Genomic DNA, 26,286 nt, shown 5'->3' on the forward strand with positions numbered 1-26,286 from the left:
CTGTGACCCAGTCACCCAGCAGACAGAAGGGAGCATCCACCCAGCGTTAACTGGTGCATCTACATCCACCAAACACGCTGCTGTTTCTGTAACATGATTTGACCTGAGAGAGAAACTACTTCTCCGCTGGAGAAAGACGGAGATAAATGGAAAGAAAAACGGCGGGGGGAAAAAAAACCCTTTGACAGACATCCTCAGAGACAAGCAGAGCGCAGAGTTAAACATTAGCAGTCCAAACAATACGATGAACAACTCTCACTTGATAAATAAAACATTTCCATTAATGCTGATCTCCAGAAGGCTCGACGGGCCAGGGTGAGAAACGACAAGTGCACTGCAGCAGAATGCATTTCTCAGTGTCTGCAAGCAGTGTGTGTGTGTTAGTGTATACAGTATGTATGTGTGTTTGCCAGCTCTTTCTTCCCACGACAGAGTAATTTACTAATTCTCAGAGGATGGGGGATATAAACTGTTTTTTTTTACGACTATCACAAACCCCTAGCTATTAAAAGTGCGGGTTTTTTTCCTGTCAGTATTCAGTTGAATTGCGTTGCATGAAAATGCATCAGCTGTCAGTCAATCAGGATATTTGGCACCAGAATATCCATCCAGAGCTGTGTACAAATAGACCAACAGAAATAACCAAAGCAAACGAGAAGCTGCAGAGATTATTCCAGCCCATCGAGCTGCGCTGGTAAATAAAACCTAAGGAAGCCTATAAAACCAATTACTTTTAATGTCATGGAATGTATTCTCCCCGGAACTTTTGATATGTTATGCATCAGTATTTAAACTGGGCCAAACCCACACAGTCCAGGAAATGGTTAAATAAAGAAAAATAGATATTTCCAGCTCTCAGTCCGGTTGACTTTGTCATCAGAATCACAGCAGGAGTTATTTTCTTGTCTGATTGTCGGATGAATGGAGTGAGAGATATTTACAAATTGGTGTCCCTCGTTAAAATTTTTCCCTGTCATTATTATTAGAATTGTTCTAAATTGTTGACCAGGCTTTGAGTTTTTGAGGAAAGATATTTCTTTAAGCCTTCAAGCTTGGAACAGGTGCTTTTTTAATGTTGTTGTTTTAATATTGAAGGTGTCCTGTGTTGTCTGCTACCAGGACATTGGCAGTGGATCCTTTTGGGTCCTGTGGGCTTTGGGGTGGGGTCTCCATGGATCTGGTGTATATGTGTGTATATTTAGATGTGTGCAGGTTATGTGAATGCATCAGAGATATTTCAGTTTGGACCAAAGGACCAAAGGACATCAGCCCCACCCTCTACAAACCAGTGAGCACAGACAAGTGCAGACATCTCGAGGTAAGAAACACAGCATAGTTCAGATGTTTAAAACGACCTCTGATTACACTTTAATGACAACAAACCTCTTGTGTCTGTGTGAAATGTTGTTTCTCATCAGCAAAGGAAGAAGTAGTCTGTTGCTATAGTGCTGCAAAACCTCCTGGGGGAGGAGGTCGGGGTTGATTGCTGGGTCAAGAGAGTCCAGAGTGAGACTTTGACGCAGACACAGATTAATGTTCACATTCCATTTCCCCCTAACAGTCACCAGTGGTTTACTTTGAAACAAGGTCACAGTCTTTTCTTAACCTCAACTATGTAATCTCTGAGTACAAATCCAATCAAACTTTACCCACAGCCGCGGTAAATATGTCATTCCTGACCAGACTGAACTGGTACAGGCCCGGGAACACAAACGGCGAGGAAGCCCCTGATCCACAGTCTCTGTTTGAAGTGACTGAAATGACCGGACAAACAAATAAGCACAAAGATGCACAACACTACAACAAAGAAGAGACACAAATGGACCATAAAGAAACAAAAGGATTCAAAAACAACCGCAGAGGTGTAAAACAGCTGCAGAGATACAAATCGACAACAGAGAAACACAACATGACCACAAACAGACACAAAACTACCATAACCGTAACAGCACAACAAGACAAAGAATAACCATGAAGTGCACTTGATGGTGTTTTCATCACTTACAGTGAGATGCTGGTTACTGGAACAGGTTTCAGAGACTTTGTGACCTGTGCAGTCAGAGCTGATTGGCTGTGGTGTCGGTCTGTGGTCAGGAGTTAACTGAGATACACTGAGCAGAAACCAGCTTCAGAGAAACAACAGAGATCATGGAGCTGAACGTGTCGCTGTGCTGAAACGTGCCTTCACATCAAGACATGTGCATGATGAAACACTCCACACTCTACACTCCACACACACACACACACACACACACACCAGCTCCACCACAATGAAATTACTGCCTTTATCGGGGTGTAATCACTGTTATTGTGCTGTCTCCCCTTGCACTGTCACACAGCCAGGGGAAATGGCTGCAGGTCTATTTTCAGACCTCCTGCTGATGGCAGTTCTCAGGTTAGACCCCTGTTTTTGTACAATTATAAGACCCCCTCAGAAATACGGTGCTATCTCAGCTAGAAAAATGCCGATATGTGAAGCTAGGACTGAGGTTGTTATGTTGTTAGATTCAGATTTAGCTCCTTAAAATCAAAACCTATAAGATGAGGATCTTTTTGGCTTCTTCATACTGCGTCTCTCAGCTTTTGTCCTGCCGTTGGTAAAGGTTATTGTCTTCACTTTAGAGGCAGAACGCTGAAGGATGAGTTTATTTTCCAAGGCAAAGGTTTCTTTTGGGAGGGACGTGGGCTGCAGTTTATTTGAAATGTAGATTCTCAGCCGTGTCTGTTGCGCTTTCATCCTGTCCATGAAAAATGCATGCTGTGATCTCATTATCCTGCTCTCCTGTTGGAACGCTACATAAAATCAATCCGGGGCAGAGGAGGGGTGAGAACACCACAGATTCTTCTTCTCTTTTCACAATGGGTGAGAAGAGGCCCTACAAGTGGGAGGAGAAGTGTAGAGGAGTGTGTGAGAATCTGCACGTGTGTGTGTAAAAAGCATTAAACTGGTGGTTGGCTTGATTTAGCACATTAACTGCATGATTTCCTACCTTTCAGGCAGCTGCTCTTTTACATTCATTTCAGTCTGCTTGAGATAGGAAATCCATAATAACAAGCAATTTGATATATTTATTCTAGAAAGTTATTTTTTCTGTGTGTGGTTGTGCAAAAAATGTGCTACACATTCCAAAATCTAATGGAGGTCATTGAAAAATTGTTCAACACTACAGCATAACTTCCTTTATATGGAACTTCTGAGCAGCGGTGGAAGAATATCTAGATACACAGTGTAAAAATACTCCATTGTAAAAGTGCAAGTGCTGCATTAAAAATAAATATAATCAGTAAAATATATTTAAAGTATCAAATTTAAAAGGATTCAACGAAGAACAAATACATCATTGTACAATATTTATTTATGTTTTAATGCTTAAATGGCATTTTACTTTTGAAGGTGGTGAGTACTGGGCTAATTTGAATTTTTTCTATTCATTCAATCCATGAAAAAGCGAGCAAGATTATCATGTGTCTTGTATGAAGCAATCTGAATGTGTGTCAGATAAATGACATAAAAAGTGCAATATTCTGAAATGTCGTTAAATAGAAGTATGAAGTAGCATAAAACAGAAATACTCAAGTTTTTCAGGATTTTATTTCTGTATAGTGCTTGAATAAATGTACCTGGTCACATTTAATCACTGTAACTGATTTTCAGGAACATTAAAAAAGTGACAATTCGTAATTTTATGGGGTATTATGTGGATAGAAATATGGATTATTTCTTTAACCAATGGAGAGAAAGTCACTGGTTCCAATCAAGAAATAGTCAGGTACATAAATCATGGAAAACCACAAGTTGTTTCTGTTACAGTGGTTTTAACATGGATTAAATAAACAAGAGCAGAGCTGCAGTAAAGAGAAGAAGTGGCGTCAAACTCGGAGCGTGGTGGGGGGAGGTCCTGATTTGTAATCAGCCACTGATGCACCACCAGGAGCAGTGGTGGTGAGGTGGAATTGAAGAATCCTGAAGAGACATTTCATTTGTTACTGTGGACTGTAAAACTACAACAGAACACATTCACAAGAAAAAGAAATCCTCACGTCTGACTTGCAGGACACAGGACCATTTTTCAAACTTTATTGTTGTGGATCAACATTTGCTCTGTAACAGTTACAGTTAATGTAACATCATCAACATACTAGTTTAAAAAATAAACAATATTGGTTGTTGGGAAACAGCAGGACACGGACCATGACCACCCACGTAGAAGCTGCGTGCTTTGATGACCGATCCATTCACCCTGATCTCCTGCCTTCTCCCACACGTTTCGTGAAGACATAATGTCACATGAGAGGGGGCGGTAATTAATCTCAAGGAAAAAGTTGATATAGGTTGTTTTAACAAGAAATACAGTTTAAGTTTTCTGGCAATGAAACACTCAACCTCATAAAAAAATAAGGAGCTCTCTTTGCTCTGAGACGCTGGGGGCGTGTCCACTGAAGGCGCTAAAACCACGCCCACTCTGCACAGTGATAGTTAGCATCCTGCGAGCACCCTGTTAGCGCCACAGCTTGAAAAATAGATTCTAACAGCCTTGGAGCTGTACAGACGTTCAGAGTCAAGTTTGAAGCAACGGCCAGTTGCTCATTCAAAACTGATGGTGAATTCCCATCATCTCCGATAAAAGTTTGGGGCGGTCGCTGCAGAGACGGGAGTTGGTGGTGTGATCCTCAGCGCTCCTTCACTGTGGCTCTTCACAAACTGAAACCACCTTCTCTTAATGACTTTCAAAGTTAAACAAGGCGACGACCGAGCTGCTCTGCAAACTCTGGCATCCAGAGAAGATGCGTTAACGGGATGACGGCATAGCTAGCTAGCAAAATCTACAATAACTTGCAGTCGAGCAGGAGAAGCACTGATGCTAACGCAGCACTGTTCTTTATAACGGTCACAGTCTTAGTCGCAGGGTTATGATGAGTGGTGGCTCCACCACCGTTTCAGACCCGCCCATAAAATCCAGACTGAAACTGATGTAAAACTGTTTACATGGTGCAGTAACACACAGTTCACAGTCTTTATTCATCCTCTAAAAAACTATTTTCAAACATATATAATGTTTTTAGAGACAAATTCCTGAATTTGCTTTACACAGACTTTACTGAGTTTTGTATTGTTCCTTAAGCTGCATGTGTTGTTAGTGCACACACTTGTCTGTCAGTGTAGGAGGAAGATAAAAATATCACTGCTTATCTTCGTCTCCCAGGAGAAAACTCACCTGTCGTCTTTATTTCAGTACAACAGCTTTTTTGTTTAGTTTTTTTCTCTCCTCTCTCTCTCTCTCTCTCTCACCACCGGACGTTCTCTTTGCTAAATTGGCAGCAGGTGGGGAGAGATACATGTAGCTGCAATTTAACCAATTACAGTAATGATGGGTGAGGGCTGTGTCTCATTTCCCACTGTAATGGGCTAAAGTGAGCACACCTCACCAAACACACTGCATACCAATAGCACACCTGAAATTCAGCAGCAGCTCCATATGTATGTGTGTGTGTGTGGGTGTGTGTTTGTGTTGTAGGAACCCCCCCCGTTTATTCCAGCTGTGGTTGCCATAGGAACCACTGGCCAAAGGCTAAAGTGAGCTGTGCCCTTGGCCGGCTCGGAGATTAATGGCCCGTTCAGTCCACTACAGTTCGATTGATGTCCTCTTCTTCCTTCACGTCAATATAAGCACGGCTGTCTTTACCGTCCTCACTGTTAGATTAATGTAGCCTTCAGCTCCTGGTATCACCAGCAAGGATCTGAGCTCTGCTGCAGTGAAGTGCTGGCCAAAAAAAAAAGAAGAGCAAACATATCTTTTCTGCTGAGACTTTTTCAGTTTTGTGATTTTCTGAGTCTGCACTGCTTCCAGTATAAACTACTGCAGCAATCAAAATGGAAGTATTACCTCCATACCCACACTGAAAAACCTATTTTCTCGGTCATCTCCTCCATGTCCCCAGTGAGGCCTGCAATCTCAGGGTTATTATTCATCTTGAACTAATTAAACCAGCTGAACTTTTACCACAGATGTGATCACTCGATCATGATAGAATCAAAATGGCACATACATATATACATACACTATGTAACAATATAAAAATCTCACGATACGATAATACCTCAATAGCAAGTCCACGATACGATATTTATTGTGATATTTTTTTTTTTTTTTTTAAAGGCAAATGAAACTTGGGGGGGAAAATCAGTTTATTGAACAAAGAACAAGGCATTAATTTATTTTAAAAACAATCTAATTTCATGACATGGGGAAACTGAAATGCTTCCATGTGTCAGATCTAAAAGACGCTGGAGAATCCACAGTTTCAAAGGCTTCATCTTTCTCTCCTGCTCTGTTTTCCCTCACCTCCATCACCAGCGTCAAAGGATGATGGTCTCTGTAGATCTCATTTCTTTAGTTCTACTGCACCACGACTGTAACAAAAGTACAGTTTTGCCCAGAGGACCTATTATTTGTTACTGGTACTGAGACACTTTTGTTCTTGCGATACAGAAATGAAATTGACAACACTGTTACATCCCCAGTATTTACAAAATATACAGTTTTCACAGTATCACCGTTCCATATTTCTGTGTCACAAAATGAGATGGCAGATGTTTGCATTGCTGTTTTGGTCTTTCAGAAACTTTACGTCCCTAATATACATGTTCATAGATTTCTGTAGTTACTATAATGAAACATAAAGCTTTATATTCTACCTTATACCAGGACATCCTCATGCTTGAGGACCTGATAAATAACATAGCAACATAGCACTCTAACTCTGCTGCACTGCTGCAGTGTTGTACTGTTTCTATCCCAGGCTGCCTGTACTGACTTACATTGACTTTGTCTTTGCTGTAATCTCATTGGGATAATGGACTGTGCAGAATACTTTAAGTCTATTTTCAACCCAAGGCTTATTCAATCATTTTGCCCTGTAACTTGGTTAAGAGAGATTTGTTACCATTATCATTATGGATCACTATCAATGGGATTAAACGCACAAAAGGTGTACCCAGATAAACTGATTCAACAAGACACTGAGTGATGTTTATGTGGAAACTGTTTAATGAAGGAGAGGAAATTGATCTCCGACATAAACATGAAAAAAGGCTGACGTTGCCGAGACTCAGACACAGGTGGGGGGGGGGTTAACTCTGAGCACCCCGGCTGTAAATCCACAATCTTTTTTTCTGGTGTCACGAAGCCACTTCATGTGAAAGGCGACACCGCTGTCGCCTCCTCCCTGCACGCTCCGACTATTGAACTGCCCACAGGAAATGTCAGGTGATGCATGTTAACTCGCTGGCATTTTAATATACAACAGGTCTGAAGAGGATCGTGGTTCGTCACTTTCCAAGTCCCCAGAATGAGATATATACAGTATGCACCATTGCTACAGTATGTAATATTATAATCGCTATAATTGCGGTGTGCAGGAAGTCCTCCAAAACATCACTAATATGCTCTGTGAAACCACTGATAATGATATTTGTAATGATGATAATGCGTGTGAGCATACATTCAAACAAAGGGTGTAATTTGGAGATGAGAGGACATGTAGCATGGACTAATAATGATGAGATAATTGGATGATTCATAATTACAATGAGTCTAATTTTCATTGTTGTATGAAAGGAGGCCGTCGTTTCGTCTAGTCTAGGTGGTTGAATCCGGTTTGCGTTTGGCGGATTCCTCTGTGTAACTGAGCTATCTGCTCTCAACCAGGCACCTTGTGCAGGCTGCCGTAATTTTCTGTCGGATTGTTTGACTAATTAAATTGGCCACGCTGTCTGTCGGCAGCGACAGGCAAAGATCAAAGCCCCAAGGCTCAGAACATGGAGTGCAGACACAAAACTCCAACGTAAACTGACTTCTGGATACAGAGGAGTGAAAGAAAGCTGATACGATGGGGGGGGGGGGCAAGCGGAAATTAAATTAGGAAGATGCTGCACTGACGAGGCACTTTGTTGAAATAGAATAAGGCGGAAAAGAGACTGGTGAGGTGGGAGACATTTAATAACACATCACCCAACAACAGAGAGAATACATCATTTAAAAAAAACACACAAGTGATAATATTACAAGTGGCTCTCAGAGGTGGGATTTATTATTACATGCTGAGAGTGAGAATAAAAATAATGGAGCAACAAACTAACAAAAAGACCAGTGGGCCTCAGCTATGAAATCAGTGTGACATTAGTCTAAAGAGGCTGATCACATGGGTAATGATGGCGAAGGGAAGACTACGCATTGTCGAAGACCAAGCACACCCCCTCGGTGGCAAATCTACATTCCCTCATGTCCAAATCTGATTGAGTATCTGTGAGATTTTACTTTTCCCCTGCAGTTTATATAGTAGCAATGTACAAACTGTCAAGGTCCCAGATGAGGCCTCTCTGTGGCAAAACAGATTAAAGATTAAATCATACTGCTTTGTGTCCATCAACCCCTGCAGCTCTGTGGACCGAACACATCCAGAATGTCCAAAGACATTTTAACTCTGAACACAGCAAATTAAGTCATTTTATATGCAGATGACACCATTTTGTTGTTTGACAATATCTGTTTCAGACATTTTTCCACTTTATTTGGTCATATATTAAATTACACAAGGAACTGGCCTAATTCTGTGATACTTCTATATACAAATATGGGCCATATAAAAAATAAAGTACTTTAAACTCAGTATCAGAGCTAGAGAGATTGATAAAAATGCCAGGAACTGTATGATAGTTTACTGGTAGAAAATTATGCTACACACACACACACACCTCTTACGCACTCAAAAAAATCCCTCACGAATAAAAGCACTGATGCTGGGGAGTTGTTACGCAGAATAAAATCATCTCTTTCATTTTTTACACCCCAGTGCAGATGTGTCACTGATGCTTCATGATCATATTTGTGGTGATGATGTCTGTTCAACCTCAGGCTGCAGTGTAGTCAGCAGCTGACGCTTCTACTGCTGCTTCTACTGTATGAGTCTCTGTGGGGCTTGTTGAAGCTGCAGGGGCGACTGTAACAGCAGCAGAAACAGGAGCTCCACTGAGATGCATCTAAATGAGAACAGGGGAGGAGGCTTTTCTCACATTTTCGCTATAGTCTCACATCAGGAGCTACAGTTTTCAGTCCTGTGCAATGCATGTTTCCTGCAACACCAGAGTATATTCAGTATCTATTAGAAGACAAATCTGAAAATATGGTAAAATATCAATTTTGGATGCTTGGTCCTGATAAATGTGATGGGATAAAGGCAAAATCTTTTGTTAATTGTTGTAGCAACAGGTATATCAGTGTAAATTAAAAAAGGATGGATAATGAATGGGAGATTCACGATTGTCACGAAATTTGCTGACTTTTCAGACCATTTTCGTGACTTTCAAAAAAGCACGTAGCGACAAATTTAGCAACTTTGTTGACAAACCTTAACTACTTTCTGTCAAAGAGAGTCACCAGCATTGCTCCCCAGGTGCAAAGTCAGGATTATTGTACAAGTACATAGCCCAAATCACTGGAAATCAGTTGACTTTACCACCTGGCAGGAAGTAAAATCAGGACAATAATAACCATTCTTTGTTGCATGTCATTATGTTTCCTTTTGCTCTCTGTAAAAAAGATTAAGTGCTGTAGTTTCCCTCTGAATTTCATTGGAATCTGTTGACAAGTTGTTGAGACACAAATGAAGGAATTCTAATGGCACATGACCACTCTCCATGATTTCCATGTATGGAAGTTTATTCCTGCAGTAAATCCGACATTCCCAAAAATGGAGGCTTAAATTTATTTAACCTAATCTGCTGTTATCTGTACCACGGAGACAGAAATGAGCTTAAAGCTCTTTTCAAGTTTTAAGCTGCATCCTGTTCATACTTCCCTGCAGCAGTAATATCATTGTACGGTGTCAGGAGACACACACAGTCGTACAGAAGCAGCTTTTCTTTAAATGCCTCTTGAACTGAAAGCCATTGTGATCACTGAACTCAGTTAAGAGCAGAGCCAAAAAAAATGAGCAGCTAGCCTTCAAGGTTTCATAAGTCCAGAATCCCAGAGCAATTCAAACGCAGCTTTTGTTCCCATGACAGCAGAAGGACTGAAATCTCACTGATGAGCCTGATATGGGCCACATGTGCAGCACAGCACATTAGATCATCATAAAGATGAGTGTCTAGTAGAACATTTTTCCCTTTTTATAAAATTAGCCTCTCGCACGAATCAAACCCAGCTTTTACTTGACAGCTACATCTCGCACAAATTAGAGAGGTGATCAACCGAACGTAATTTTTGACTCAGTGATGTGATTGCACCGCCAGCTTAGAGGCGAAGAAGGGGGGAGAGAGAGAGAAATCAGCAGGGTGGGAGTCGAAGGGAGGGAAAACAAGAATTCTGGGCAGCAACATCCCAGGAGTCTGGTTGGTAGACAGACACTGATGTTGAAATTCAGATCACACACACGCCTGCAAACCATGCTGCTCACCAGGGAGGGGAAGGATGAGAGACAGAGGGGGTGAGGGGGAGGAAGCAGAGGGGGGAAGAAGAAAAGGACAGAGGTAGATAGAGAGTGTGTATGACAGCATATAGAGGAAGAGGAGAAGTCCGGTGGAATCACGGGAATGAGGAGCTTCTGATGAGGCGTCCAGCTGGATTCACGTTATTAAAATTCCACCTAAATTTGACTTCATGTATACAGTATTGTATAATCCTCCTTCAGGTTTGGATCAGAAACCACCTCTCCTGAAGCTGAGCAGCAGCAGAGGGACTCACTGTAGTGATGATGTAATGTAGAGACAAATCCCAGAGCTGCTCCACTGACGACGAAAAAAAAGAAAGGAAAAACTCCTCGAATCGATGAAACAGCGGTGGTGATTTAACAGAGATGTGGGGGATTTTCTTCCATATTCACAGCTGGAACGTTCAGTCGAGCTTATTAGATTATTAGATTGTAAAACGTCCAGAAAAACTCGAGTTAGCTTGTACAGATCAGTGTCACTGGACCAATTTCAAATAAGATGCAGTGTTTAGATTAGTGAGTTTTTCAGGTGCTGGCAGGATGATTGTCATTATTACTATGGCCACAAGAGGTCGCTTTACGATAAAGCGTAACTACAGGTTGTAAATAAATACATAACTGTCTTTTGTAAATTAATCACCCAGTTGGCTGCAAGACATGGAAATGGGGCTTTTAATTAGTTTATATTCTCCAAAGACAAATTTATTTAAACTATTTTAGTTTCTATGACTTTGCGTTTGTTCTGCGTTTGTTGCACTTCCTCAGACCAGAGTTTGGATGTTTCCAATGGGTCCATTGCGGATCTGGTCCAACATGAAGACCTCTAGTTTGGATGTCACAGCTAATCCAACATGAACCCAGGAAGTTCTATTTATAATTATTATTTTATTATTTTTATTTTCATCAGACAGAAAGCGTCGGTGTGCACAGATTCTGTGCTGCTTCCACTGAGGAGCTCTTAACCAACTTAAGACCTCTGCAGTTCTCTCAGTTTTTATTCTTAACTTTGTGAGTAAAAGTAAAGTTTTATCTTTTACTAACTTTTACTCTCCTTCCTCTGTCTCTCGTCCTACTAAAGTCCATGTTTGATAAGTACAGGCCAAGTTCTTCAGAGCCACAGTTTATCTGAAGTTCAGCTCCACTTCTCCCCTCAGAATTTACAGTCCATGTTCTTTGTCCACCATCTCCAAATTTAGGATCTATCCATTTTTTGTGATTCTTTGCCTTGTAAAGGCCTGTGTAAATTGCAGCATGACTCGGCAAAGCAAACTCCTTTTTATGGTGGTTCATTTGTGTTTTGGTTAAGTCACAAAAGAATTTGTGTTCTCGCAGGATTTCAGGAAATGTCTAGAGACTCTACTCCTAGTCTAACTGTTCAATTTGCTGTTTTCTCTAATTCCTCAGTCGTTAATTACAGACTTCTTTCTTACTGTGAGGATGAAAAAATCTGTCTGTGTTTCATGGATACATTCAGTATATGTAGTTATTTTGTTTTAGTTTGTTCTCAGCTTTGGCTAGACAGTTTCTATACACATTAAAACTACAGTACACCATCTCTGTTATCCTGCGTCATGTTTTTATAATGTGGTGTGGTGACAAATGTGTACACAGAGTGAAGGTAAGTGCATACAAATACAGACAGGTGAGAGGATAGGAGGCTGTCAGGAATAACAGCGAGCCGGATGAAGAGGCAGAGCCAGCACCTCATGATTCTGCAACTGCTGTTGTTTACACACCGAGCAAAGCAGATGGGTAAATGAGTGTTTGGCGGTGCAAACACAAACCCAACACACACACACGTGTGCACACAGAGATGATTTGTTCATCACCTTTTTATACATACACAACATAGCGCAGCAGATTACTCGCACAGTATTTCCTTGAACACACGCACCAGACCTGCTTCACTGCCAAGGCAAACATTCAAGGACATCATTTTGACTTTCAGTTTGATTCATTCTCTCAAATACCACAAAATTACAGTGTGTGTCTGTCTGACTGTCCAGCCACCTGAATCCAGATGGAGAGAAGCTCTGAGTTATCTGAGAGTCTTAGTTAACTTCATTTATTATCACGTGATCACATTATTTAAGCTTTTCAAGGATAGGGGAGTGATTTTAAGATTTATTTGCCCCAGATATTGCCTCTCAGGCAAAATATAATATATAATATGTTTTAACATAATGGCAACCAGGTTCTGTTTTCTATTAATGTAATGAGGAAAAGCTGTAAAGTGCATACCTGCCACCTAGCCAGTGATGACATTTGCCACCAACGCAAAACAGTTCAGTAAACTAAAAAACATAATCTCTAGGAAACAGGATTGTCATAGTGCAGGTTGTGAGGAAGCCTGCAGACATGACTCAGGGCTGAAAAAGTCCTGCACTCCTCTTATTCAGCTGCACAATAAGGAAACTTGTCAACCTACACCCTAACGAATATTATTTCTAATTTAACCTCTCTTTTCCCATCTAATAACTCCTTCGAATCCCTCTGTCCAGACGTGACAAAGCTATGTGATGCCAACATTCACACGGAGCATTAACCCAGCAGAAAGGGCAAGGCATGATGGGTAGAGGAGGGCTGAAAAGAGAAGGCTTGTAACAAACTGGCATGAGGCAGACTTTGCCAGTTTTACCCACTATACATACCATTTTGCCCCTCATCCCTCAGCCACTCCTCCCAGCTCTTGTTTTGGTGTTTGTGCTTGTTCATTCTGGGTCAGAGGCGATTAACAAACAGGAGTCTTCACTCAGTGCCCCATTCAATGCCCTCCATTGATCTGCAAATGCAAGAAGGGGACCAAAGCACTTTTAGCTCCTTTGTTTGAGGTTTGAGTGCGGTCATTTGTTTACTGTCATGCAATATTTGACTCTTCAGTGTGTGTTTGGGCCTCCTCGGGAGATGCAGGGGCCTCGGAAAAAAAGGCGATGTTGCTATAAACAGAGCAGAGGAGACAGAAGAGGAGGGGGTGAGAGCGAGGTACAGTAATGAATTTAACAGAGAGAGGGGAAATAGAAAGAGAGCAGAGGAGGAGATCATTTCTAGGTGTGGTAGAAAAAAGTAAAAGTAGAAAGAACTCCCCGTGAGCTGAACCAGTGATAATGACTTTGCGTGGGTCTGACCTGTGGTGATTTAACTGAAGAGCCGAACAGAGTGAGAAGAAATGAGGCTGTTTAAACTGGACAGTTTCACAGAGAGGAGCAGATACTCTCCGTCTATGCTGCAGCTTTCGCTTTTAATCTGAAAGGGACAAAAAATTTGATTTACAATGATCTGTATGAACTGTTTGAATTGAAAGTGGAAACTGCTGATTTAAATCATTTTGTTCAGTTCAGATCAAATTATTGAGTACTTTACTAATATAATAATATAACATCATCATCATTCAATCAGCAGAAAAGGATGCTCCAATGCAAAAAAACCTAGCCGACACTTCTCTATTAAGTAAGTACCTAAGTAAAACATTTTTCATACCACTCACAGCACACTGAGGCCGCCTTAAAGAAGTGGCTTTGTAACTGTTGTTTAAAACAGTCAACAGACTCAGCTGATTTATTGGGAGAGGAGGATTGTTCTAAAGTCTGGGCAGGAGAAGCACAGTCACCCCGGGTTTCTAGTTTGGCACTAAGACACACTTTCGTTTGGTACGGCCAACAGGTCTCGGCTGGGTGACCTGAGTGATCGCTCAGTAATGTCAGTAGTTTTTAGAATACTGAATATCAGTAAATGTTTGTTCTCTTCTATAATAAACATAAGCTACCGGCATTTTTGCCAATGTCCCAGTCTACACAAGACATAACACAACCAGCCGTGACACACACAGAGGGAAACTGTGGTCCGCACTGTTACCACCAGCGGTCTAATTAACGCTGTACATCAGGGTCAGACAGCTGAGGTTCACTGATGTAGATAATGGTGCTGGTTTGAAGTCAGGAGCCCCCTGAGCAGAGACATGAAGCTGGGTCAGGCAGAAAGAAAGAGGCCAGCAGGAGCAGAGGCTCCATCTGCAAAACACACAGCTCAGCTCAGCGGCGAGATCAAACCGGTGGGAACTATTTTATCACAGACGAGCAACAAACACTCACGTCAGCACACGAAGGATGGAAGTAAAGAAAGGCTAGAATAATCTGTCTGAATTCATGTGGTTTGAAGTGCCTTATTCATAAATTCCTGTTGCTCAGTCCAAGTACAGTGTTAAAGTTTAAGATCTAAGGATTCACGACAAGTTGAAAAAAATGATTTTCAGACAGAAACCTGAACAGCTGTGCTACCAGCGACAGAGGAAGCAGAAACCTCGAGCAGAACCAGACTCAGGGTGGGCGGGCATCTGCTTCGACCGGTTGGGTTGAGAAAGAGAGAGAAAGTTGAGAGTTATAATAGTAATAGCAGCACGACTGCCAATAACACTAACACAAGAACAGATGTCGAGCAGGATCGTGGCAGCAGCAGGAGGCTTGACATCACAGATCAGACTCTGCAGCTCCGGAGGTAGAAATACCTGCAGAAGGCGACAGGAGAGGAGGAGAGAGATGAAAAACACAGAACTACAGGAGAGAATAGATGAAGAGAGAGGACAGAAAGACAGAGCGGGGCACACAGCCTGGACAATAATGTGCTTGAGGACACCTCTGTCCTCTCAGGTTTCAGTCGGTCACATGGTCCATGCACCTGAAATCTGGGCAACACAGTCCACATACATTCAGACAGATGGTTGATACTTCAACAAATCCTCCAACCTTACCCTGTTACGTACCTTGAGATAAAGTATTAAGGTTAAGAACAATCATGTCAGTCTCATGTTAAAGTCCAGTGTTTCATTGACTCGTCCATCCACCCCCAACCTCCTCCACGTAAGGACTTTGTTGCTCTATAATAACGTCACCTGACTTCTCTTTTAAATACCTGCATTAGTCATAACAATTTCAAAAATATGATGGCTGTTATTTGCCTCCACGCAGACACACACACACACACACACACACACTTGAACATACTGTCCCCTGCAGCACCTACAGTTCACTAATCACTATGGCAACCGACTAGGTCCACATTTTCTTCTCAACAGCATCACTTCATTTAGAATAACAATAATTTCACGGCATCACACTTTCTCACTGTGTGTGTCTCTGCCACGCGTTCACTCTTACGAGTGTTTCACTGTGGCATGAATCCTGGTATTTGTGTTGCTGTGTTTTGCTCCATGTCTGTCATCTAGCAAAGTGCAGCTATTCATAGAGGCAATCAATGCCAACCAGGAGGAAGAGTGACAAAACAAAGCTTAATGACGCGCGAAGCTGCTTTTGATAGCATGTATAAATAAACTGTACGCTGCTGCTCACCAGAGAGTCTGTTCACAACAATTAAGGGATGAGCCGATAAAAACAGGCCTCTGATACCTAAACATCCACCTGATGTTTGCTTATTGATTCCTGTCAGATGCAGAGAGGAGACGAAATGATGTGGGATATCAGCTCCAGCTCCGATCAACAGTGATGGAAACAATACTTGTGTGGTAAATATGTCTAACCTTCACTTAAGTTTCCAGTTTCCGGTCTTGCGCTGTGTGGTGTGAGAGAAGTGCCTCGGTTCAGTGCCCTCAGAGCGCACAAGCAATTAAACAAATACTGTGGGGAAATAATGGCCGTATGTCCTCCCCGTGGGCTCTGTAGCCTGAGAAGGATGATGACTCCATAAGTCTGTGCAGAGGAGATGAGGAGCTGTGAGTCACAGCGTTTCCTCAGGTCTTTTTGTCTCTGTAGAGGAGTTTTAGACGACGAGCAGGTGGAAACACGGACCCAGAATCATATGTCTGCGTCTTTCTGCAGAAACCAGGCAGAGGTTCCTTTGTTCCTGTGCATCTGCAGTGATTATTACTCTATGATGTGTGTATCGTAGATGTTGTTTCCTAATGCGCAGTTAGACACAACATCTAACACTCTCTTTGCCCCGAGGAGAATCATGTTTCGACCACAACAAACCACAGACTCACCCACACACACACACACAATGACACACACAGTGAGCAGTCATAGCCTGTCTGCAGTCCCCAGGCTGGCAAAGTAAATGAGGTGGAAATGTATGAAGCCTAAAACATCCCCAGGGAGACATTATGTGAAAGAGACACCATCTCGCTAAGGAGAGCAGCCACACAGGGCCGAGAGAGACAAAGAGGAGAGACAAAGCTGAGGGGCAAACGCAGGCTACTGAAGCTAACAAAGAGCTACATGAAGAGTCTGACATGCACCACAGAGTACAGTCAAGTCTATGTTGCTCTGCAAAAGAGAAAAGAGATATCTATATACTTAATTGCTGCATTTAATTTCTCTGGCACTGATTTTTCTTTTCATTAAAAACCATGGAAAGTTCTCATCCTGTGTCCCTGCACTGATTAGTCATTCATCTCTTGTCTCATGCTAAATATGGGTAAATATTTTTATTTTTATTTCAGTAGAAAATGCCTCTCTTTCTTCCTGTGAACTCTAAAAATATTTTTTGATGACCAGCCAATCATTTAAAACCACACTTGCCTAACCAGTGGGACGCTAACAGACTGTTTACCATGGTAGGTGGTTTGTGGTCTAATTGATGTGGTTGAGGTCTAATTATTTAATTCAAAGCAGGTGTGTGACCACACCTTGGTGGCTGATGAGAGCGTGTGAAACACCTCACCTCTCCTGTCTTTGTCTCTACATGGTCTGAATGTTGTGATTCTTTTTGTATCTGTAGAGCTCCTGTACATCGTCGTCAGTGTGTGGGCGGTTTGTCTATGAATGGGACCATTGATTCACACCTGACATCGTCATCTGAAACACCTGGGTTCAGGAGCACAGAGCCAGTGACAGCTCTTGACTTGAATAATTTATTCATTTCGGTCTTATCCTCCTCCACAGGTGTGGTGTGGATGGAGGCCAACGCTCCTCTGCAGCTTCGTATCTTGAAGCCGCTGTAAGCTGCGCCCACTATTTAGCAACCATAATTTATTTGCTGTAACAACGACCTTTCCCTCACCTTAACCCTGCAGCAGCTGCTCCTCATGGCTGCATCCGATTTCACTCTAAGAACTGTCTCTTTGTGGTCTCGACAAAATGAATCTCCGGTGTTTGAGGGTAATGAACACTTTCAGACACCTTGAAGGCATCTGTGAGTTGTTCACACAAACAGTGACGTGCATTATTGTTGAAAGTATTGATTCCTATTTGTTACTGCGAATCACGTGTATAACAACATAAGCTTTAGGGAATCCTATTAATTTCCTTCTTGTTGCAGTGATGCAGATGAGTTTGTACGTTTTATGTTTCAGCTCAGATTTGTGCATGTGGCTTTAGAGAAGGAGAATACTCCAGAGCAGCAGATCACACGATAACCAAAGGTTTTAATGACTAAAATATTCTCTGTGAACATATAAAAGAAACATTTTTAAAACGACCTCTCTGTCTCGCTAAAATCTGTGAGACAATAACCATTCCTGGAGCTCTGTCAGAGATTTCAGAGCTCGACCCTGCAGCCATCTGCAGGTGTATTTCTCTGCTTCCCTCTGACAGTAATAAGATTATGTATTCCCGCAGGCTTTGTGAACAACATGCTAACTGTCTAACCCCCGACCCCGGTCTCCAAGGTGCTCCTTTTTCACTGTCACTCATCCCCATGGAGCCTACAGGGGCAGCTGTACCTGCCAAAGCCCCATCAACCCCCCTGCTGCCCGGCAGCCGGCACCTCTCACCCCCCCAGCAACACCTTCCACCACCCGCTGGCATTCAACGGCTACAGCCAAGATATTTAAGGCAGACGGAGCTGGGAGAGGGAAGGGAGCAGGGTTTGTGTGTCAGCGTGTGCGTGCAGTTCGTCTTAACATTTGGACGCCAGCCTGGAAAAAAAAGAAGTATATATTTAGCCTCAGAATACACATAATGAATGTGTCCTAAATGTCTTCTGTAGCAATAACATGCTGTTGAGATGGAGTGAAGCCCCTCACACAAGGTATCCATGGCAACACTTAGTATCAAGCATCACTTCTCAGAAGCTATGAGCTGTGCACACCACTCAGCTCGATACAAGCGTCCTCCAAACACAAGACGGTTCTCCTGGTCCTGTCTACAACCACGACGAGCCAATCAGATCACAGAGAGAATCAATCTTACCAGGATATCTCTATGGATGTCTTTTAGTTATCGTACTTGTTTAAGGATTAAATTACAGATTATAAAATAGAAATAAAAGCAAAACTATCATCAGAAGTGGAAACAGCTTCTGCAGAATAGTCATGGCAACACAGATCGTACCACGTTTCTAACAAGCTCACTGCAAGAACAGAGTCTGAGTCTGAGAGAAGAAGCAAAGCGAGGGTTGAGATGTTGTTTAGTTCACCTCTCACAGTGATGCTCCATGTTTTGTTCATCATCAGGCACATATTAAAGCTGAGTGTGTAGTGAGACAGCTGGGTTTTAATGAATTATTACATCAGTGACACTATAGTTCACAATCTCAGGGTCAGGGCATCCCCAGTTCCCAGAGTTCTGCACACGCCTAACACTGAGACAAACACCTACAACTTACTCTTATTTTCTTTTTTAAGTCACATTGATGGTAATCAGAGCATCTCTAGCTTCTATAATGTGATGTGTGCTGGAGTTAAATGGAATAAATGAGCAGAATCTGATGAAACTGTTCAGGGAGTTGATCAGATCTTTATCGTGTCCATATGAGTCTGAAGAATATGGAGCAGCACATGCCTGTTCACCTCCACCTCCCACACACACACACACACACACACACACACACAGTTACATTAGCAGTTAGAGAAAGTTTTTCCTGATTTCCAAGCAAACACACGGAGGAGTTAAGTGGTTCCCATAAATCAGTGAGGACAGGAGAAGTCAAACATCACAGGAAGAGAGATAAAATATACAGCGTCATATTCAACAGTGTCATTAATCAACAGCCATTTTTACCATGAAACACAGTGTGTTAGATTTCCTTCACTCATGCTGCTGGCTCGTACTTTAACTTCCCTTCATGACCACCTGCAGTCTGCTGCTCGTCCCCTCTGTGGCTGCTGCTCTGACTCTTCATTCTCATTTCCCACACTGCCTTGCTCCTGGTTTGTGACATTACTTGATTATTGTTTGTGCACTACGTGTAAAGCTGGACTCACACCAGAGGATAATTGCCTCTCCCAACAATCACACGGGACACACGAGAAAAACAGCAAATCAAACTTTAATTCAAGAGATTAAGTCCCACTACTTCTTTGGAAGAAATCTAAAGAGAAGCTGGTTACTAGGTGCTGGAAAGCTGAGACTGTGTTAGAGTGACAGAGGGAAGAAACAAAAGATAATCAGATTCAAGAAAAGACGGCAAAACAAGAGGTGTAGGAGAGAATAGAGAGATGAGGAGAATGAAAACAAGCAGCCCATCCTGTCTGGTCTCCATGGTGAGCATCACGACAGCTTGCAAGCTCCCGCTGTAGCTCCTTACAGGAGGAGCACGCCTCCTCTTTGACAGCAGATTTAGTCTGCTCCTGCACGCCCAGTCCCTGCTGATGTCTTACTCTTGTGTTCGTATGTCACCTCCTGTTTGTATATCGCGCTTACAGTGAGGTGCGTCAGATCGGCTGCACTGTATATGTGTGTCACCGCCATCACGGCTGCAGTGGAAATCCAGGCGGGCAGGCAGGCAGGTCAGCAGGCAGATGGCCAAACAAACAGACAGAGAATCGGTGGTGAGGATTGGATTAACATGAGTATCTAATTGCATTTGAGAAACCAGAGAAAGCGCATGAGGAAAAATTAAAAGTGGCATCCAAATGAGGGCTCAGTTACATAGCAACATTGGCACAAACACAAAAGTAGTTTAGAGTGCATTTCCCTTTGGAGATTATTACAATTATTAGGATTTATGAGGCAAAGGAAACTAATTCTTTATGTGATGTATTAGGTCATATCAGGTGTTATGCAAGTGTGCAAACAGCTGACCATGTGCATAAAATCTCATAAAGGGAAAGAGGTGAGGCTGCTCTCCAGACCAGAAATATACATCCCTCCATAATAAATTCACTTAGACACAAGGACATTCATTGAGTATTACCTATTCATTATAATTCAAATGTTAGATACTTTAAAGAGGAAGAGGAACACCTCAACTAACAGGCCGACCGATTTTTATAAAAACTAAAATTACACTGAAGATTTAAACCAATATTCTCAATTCTCAACAGCAGAAACTCAGCTTTAAACACCACTGTTAAACACTGAATCACTGTTTACCTCGCTGTATTGTTAAAAGTTGTGTCCTGCTTCTTTGTCTTCATCATTCATCTTTCATTTTTTTGCACCCGTACACCTCATACAACAACATCGTTGAGGTCACACAGGTGTTCTTCATTGAGCCTAATTACTGCAGTGTCCGTATGTGCAGCTGATTGTTGTTTCAGACTGATTTCAGTCTGTGACTGCAGTCAAACAAGTTTAAATGGTCATTTCTCAATAAAATGTGTGTCGTTTTTTAAATTTGTTTTACGCTAGGAGGTGGTATCACTGTTTAAAATGTTGGCATGTTACTGTCACTTCAGTGTTGGACTCTATTAAGCAATTGTTCAACGCTTTATTTGCTTTAATTGTGGTGTTCTAACGAGGAACAAAGCTGTTGTGTGTAACACTTAAAGTCACCAGTTGCTGATTTAATACACTGGGTTCACCTTTGTTTGTTCATATACTCAACACCTCCAGCAGTAACTGTTACCACAGTCCAACCAGGATACATGTAGGAGTAAACCTTTAACAGCACTCAACCATGCAGGTCAAATACAATATAATACTTCAACAGAACCTGTCATCACACATCTGTATTTTTGTGCACAATAATTATAGAAAATGAAACCCTTTTCATTACCCTGGTCTCTTTGAAAGGTAACACGTTAAATTTTACAATTTTAAGGTTTAGCGAACCAAAGTTACAGAGCCCAACAGACCAAAACACACCTAAAGTAGTGTCCATGGGTGTGTTTTTAAAAGGTTAAACCATCCTGTGTACTGTGTGTTTTCCTAATCATGGACCCCAGACAACACGTTTTATGCACAAAGACAGTTTTAACCTCAGCAGGGGATTTTTCATTTCTGGCAACCTTCAGTAAAGCTGAGCTGTTTTTTTTATCCTTATCAATGTATTCATCTTGGTGGAAAATAATCCACTAAACACTGCAGTTATTTTGTGTATGTGAGAGCAAATTGAGCTGTAAATACAATTTTTAAAAGGGCAAAGCAAAAATGCATGTCGAGAAACAAACAGAGGTCAATTTAAGTCAAGTCAGTTTTATTTATACATCCCAAATTTTCCTTAAAAGGCTTCACGAGTTTATACAGCGATTTGGTTTCATGACAGCAGATAGAAACAGATCTTCATCAGTGTGTGCAGTAAATGCACCTGAATCTCACCTCTCGTATGTTTCCTGCCCCTCCTCTCATCAGTGTTTATTTCCTGCTCTGGTTTTCTCTCCTGTAAAGCTGCTGATTCCACGTTTCTGTGAAGCCTCTTGAAATGATGCTGTGGTTTCCCCCTCTGCCTCCTGCAGTGGAGCACCCTGAGCTGAGCGGTGTGAGGCGGGAGGGATTGTGGGGGTTTTGCTTTTGAGGAATGAGCCATCTCACTCTCGCTCCCTGGAGCAACTGGGGTGGAATAATTACATAGCATGTGCAAAATTGAACTCCACTCATTGTGAAAGGATAGAGAGAGTGAGTGATAAAGAGAGAAGCAAAAAGAGAGAGAGAGAAAAGGAGAAAGATGGCCGTCACTTCCTGTGGGTGAAGCTGAGCCCTGCACAGCAGTTATCACATTATTTACAGCCGAGGATTTAATGCATCGTTCAGTAATGAGCAGCCAGCCAATGGCCTGTGATCTGAAGCTCACTTATTCACTCGCTGGGCTCAACTCCAGGCAGAAAAAGGCTGGAGGAGTCCCCCCAGATGCAAACAAAGCCAGATCCCCCCCTGCTATTTTTCACTTCATTCTTTTGCTCTCAACTCCAATACATCACGTGAGTGTTTGTGTATAATGTGAGGAAATGTGTGAATGTTTTGGGAATTACTGAGTCGATTTCATACCTGTAGAAAGGAGGGTGAGATCATTTGGTTCACTCACCTGCCTGAAGTCTCTGTCCTCTTGTAGTAGTTCCCTCCTTTCAGTTTAGTGGTGGGACGTCAACAGTCATGTGCAGCTTCATTAGACTCATTTTAATGAATGAATGATGCCTTTTTCTCTTTAAGTTAATGACATATTCAGGTCCATATATACTGTATGTTGCCTCCTCTCTCTCATCTGCAAATACAACCAGCCGCCCACACTAAGATCTGCCCACAGGCTTCAGAGCAAACACTGACACCCTGTGGTTTGACACTGACAATACACCTCCCTCAGTTTCTACAGTAAATCGCTCTGGTCTACTGTTTGGCTGTACAGTGCAACAGGTTTATACATACTAATTGTGTACAGTATATCAAAGTGTGTAGGATAGATTTGGCACACAAGTTAAAAAAAGAAAGAAACTGAGAGACACCTGTGACACTGTGATTGATGAAATTGCTTTATTGACATTCAAGAGGCTCCAGGTCTTCAGTACTGCAGCATAGTCTGAAATGTAAAAAAATAAGAGCACATACATAAGAAACAGATTATCTTTGCAGGTCACATGAGGAAACTGCTCTTTGATTCTGAGATACTGTAGAGTCCATGTTTCACCACATTACCCACCCGTCGGACATTTTGACCAGGCAACAAAAATGTTACTTTGATTTATCATATTTAATTTAGCTAATTAACTGTTTAATTATATTGTCTGTAATTTACACCCAACACATCTGTTAAAAAAACCTTCCCCACACTGTCAGGAATATAACTATCTTAAGGAAATCTTTTTCTAGTTTAAATATTTGTCACCCCTCTGTATTTCACATGCAGCTGTCGTCTCTCTCTGCCTGGAAACTCACGTCACTGATCCACTTTGTGAAGGAAGAGGTGCGAGTGAAAACTGTGGGCTTCTTCAGGGTGTTGCATCCGAGGGAGGAGACGAAGCTGGTCACCCCCTGCACGTACCACCTGCCATCATTGCCCTTGCAGTTCAGAGGGCCACCTGAATCTCCCTGCAGAGACAGACAGAAGACTAGTGAAGGCAACACAACAGACTGATACACCAAGAAGCTGTTTATGCTGTGATAATGAGATGCAGGGTTGTACATGGCAGGCAGAGCGGATGTCACCACCACCACAGATCATGTGGGTCTTCACGGTACTCCCCCACCAGTCGCTGCTGCTGCAGACACTGTGACCGACTACGGGAAGAATAGCCTGCTGGAGCTTAGATGCAATGGGACCACCACCTGCAGGAAGAGACATGGTTGTTGAGAAACAATTAAAAGTTAGGAGCAAAGAAAAAAATGCAGTTAAATGGTAAAGAAAGAACATGTTTAAAAAGATGTAATTTGTAAATTACCTTTTAGTGTTTCATGATCTTTGCTTGATAATTTTGTAAGTATTTCCTTAGAGTTTTTTAAATTATTATTCCGCTGCTTTTATTGTGAAAATTGCGCTTTTATTCTGAAGTGACGTGACGTAAGCTACGGCGTATGCTACGCGGTTACGCAGTACTTAGGCCGTACCTATGACGTCGTTTCAAGACAGAAGGGTTGATGAAATGTTGATGTTTCTGTTTCCTCAGCACCTGGTTGATGGAGGCACAAGGTTGGTGTGTGTTTAATTTTATGTTTTTTATGACACGGTAGCGCTGTTTTCATAGTTTTCCATACATAAATTAGACGATGTAAGCTAGCTAAATTGCTAGTGTTTATGCCGATGTACCTGCTAATTTTTTGTTTTGCATTAACAACAGGGGACGTAAAGAGTGGTAATTTAAATGTTTCATTGTGGTTAAATACAGTTTGGAAGTAATTTATAATTATGATTAAATAATTAATATGACTAAAAATTCTAAAAAAAAAAAAAAAAAAAAAGCTAGCTTGGCCCTATTTGAAGTACAAAAATCAGCCTCTAACACTAATGTCTAATGTTTCATTTGTTTTATCCATACACAAACAGAAATATGTGAGATAAAAATCACATATTATTATCATAACAAATACTCACTGTAGAGTCTCCCCCAGCCGGTGACGTAGCAGGGGTAGTTGTGAGGGACGATCTCTCCGCTCTTGGGCACACAGGAAGGCTGCACCTTGTCGTTTGGGACAGCAGGGGAGGCCAGTTTGATCATCGCAATGTCGTTTCTGAGCATAAAGGAAATCACATGAACGTATAATATAATTGTATAGAAAGATCACTAGGAAATGATGACACAATTTACTGTAAATTACTTCTTGAAGAGTAAAGAGATGTGCTACAGTAACTGCTCAGTAAATCATAAGGCTATAATATTAGAGGTATGTGTTTTTAGCTTCTTGTGCCCCCAAGTGGCCAAAAAATGAATTAATGCAGCTTTAATCTTAGTTGAGAAATGTTCACTGACATTTGAATTACAACATGTATAATCTCTCTCTTCAGCTCTGTGATGGAGTTTTAATCCTTACCCACAGGACAGGCAGTTACTGTTCCAGCCAGGGTGAACGATGATCCTCTCCACAGCTCTGACCTGCTCATAGCCCTCCCCGTTTGTGAGGTCGTACTCCCCCAGCACCACACGGTAAGTACGAGGTCTGATAAGTCATACAAACACACTTTAGATCAAACCACCTTCTCACATCATGACATTAAAACAAGCAGTAAACTGTGATTCACCCGATGCAGTGTCCAGCAGTCAAAACCCAGTTTGGAGCGAGCAGAGTTCCTCCACACGTGTGTCGGTACGTGGAGCCGCTCAGATACTGCAGAGAGATCTGTGAGAACACACACAGGCAGTTTCAAAAACAGCATCAGAGTCATACATCACTTACAGACAAATAGTATATATGTAGTAGGTCATTCTTAAAGGATTATTTTATCTTATCTTCAGTCTGTTTTGTGCAAAAGCCAAACAGCGACACACCCAAAATAAAGCTGTAACTGTTTTTGAACACTTTGGATTACTGGTCTCTTCTGAAAAGTAACTGTTTCCAGTTCATGGTCAGAGCATGATAAAGATGTAAGGTTTTTTTTATTATTCTTGCCTACTTTTTTAATTTACTTGTTTTGTGTGCATTTCTGTTTCAAAATATTCATTACATTCAGGCTGCTGCTCATGGCTTTTATCACCTAATGTCATGTTGCTAAACCCCGAATTTTAGTATTAACTCACCTGCCAGGGCCAGCTGTAGGGACGAGCATCCTCCCCGTTCACAACACGGTTCACAGAGGGCTCATAGGTGGGTGTGCCACACCCGTAAGCTGGACCACAGGGAGAAGTGGAAGTCAGTAAGGCTGATACAGCTCAGCTCTGACACTGAGATACATTAAACAAACACTGTGGTATCTGGCTGGATGAGAAGCTGACTTTAAAGAGATATGTTGACAGACAGATTGATTCCATCTCATAAATTGAAACTTTAGTTTTTACATAGAAACAGATCAATGGAAAAAACCTTGGTGTTTGTCTTTTCATGGGATACAGTGGTTATAAGACAAATATAGTCCAACACTAGACTGACCTTTATCCTTTAACCTTTCTAGTGATAGAAATGACCCTTTCTAAATCACATTGATTGGATTCAAAGAAACAGAGACTCACCATAGGCAACAAACAGCAGGACAAGGGCCACTTTCATCATGACTTCTTCAGAGTGGTCTGTCTGAGTGTGTTTCTCTTTTATACTCTCAAAC

At 41.8% G+C, this 26,286-nt stretch overlaps 1 protein-coding gene across 1 annotated transcript; it reads right to left on the bottom strand.

The window, feature by feature from the left end:
- Positions 1–23,050: 23,050 nt before the first annotated feature.
- On the bottom strand, positions 23,051–26,273 carry LOC108879544 (proproteinase E). Its single transcript, XM_018670841.2, has 8 exons — positions 26,195–26,273; positions 25,766–25,854; positions 25,270–25,367; positions 25,062–25,187; positions 24,625–24,761; positions 23,719–23,861; positions 23,472–23,624; positions 23,051–23,115 (listed from the first exon to the last, which is right to left on the bottom strand). Exons 1-8 carry the CDS (start codon positions 26,232–26,234, stop codon positions 23,098–23,100), a joined length of 804 nt encoding a protein of 267 aa, XP_018526357.1. The 5' UTR covers positions 26,235–26,273; the 3' UTR covers positions 23,051–23,097.
- Between the last annotated feature and the right edge of the window lie 13 nt (positions 26,274–26,286).

Source organism: Lates calcarifer, linkage group LG17 (assembly GCF_001640805.2).
Source record: "Lates calcarifer isolate ASB-BC8 linkage group LG17, TLL_Latcal_v3, whole genome shotgun sequence".
NCBI lineage: Eukaryota > Metazoa > Chordata > Actinopteri > Centropomidae > Lates > Lates calcarifer.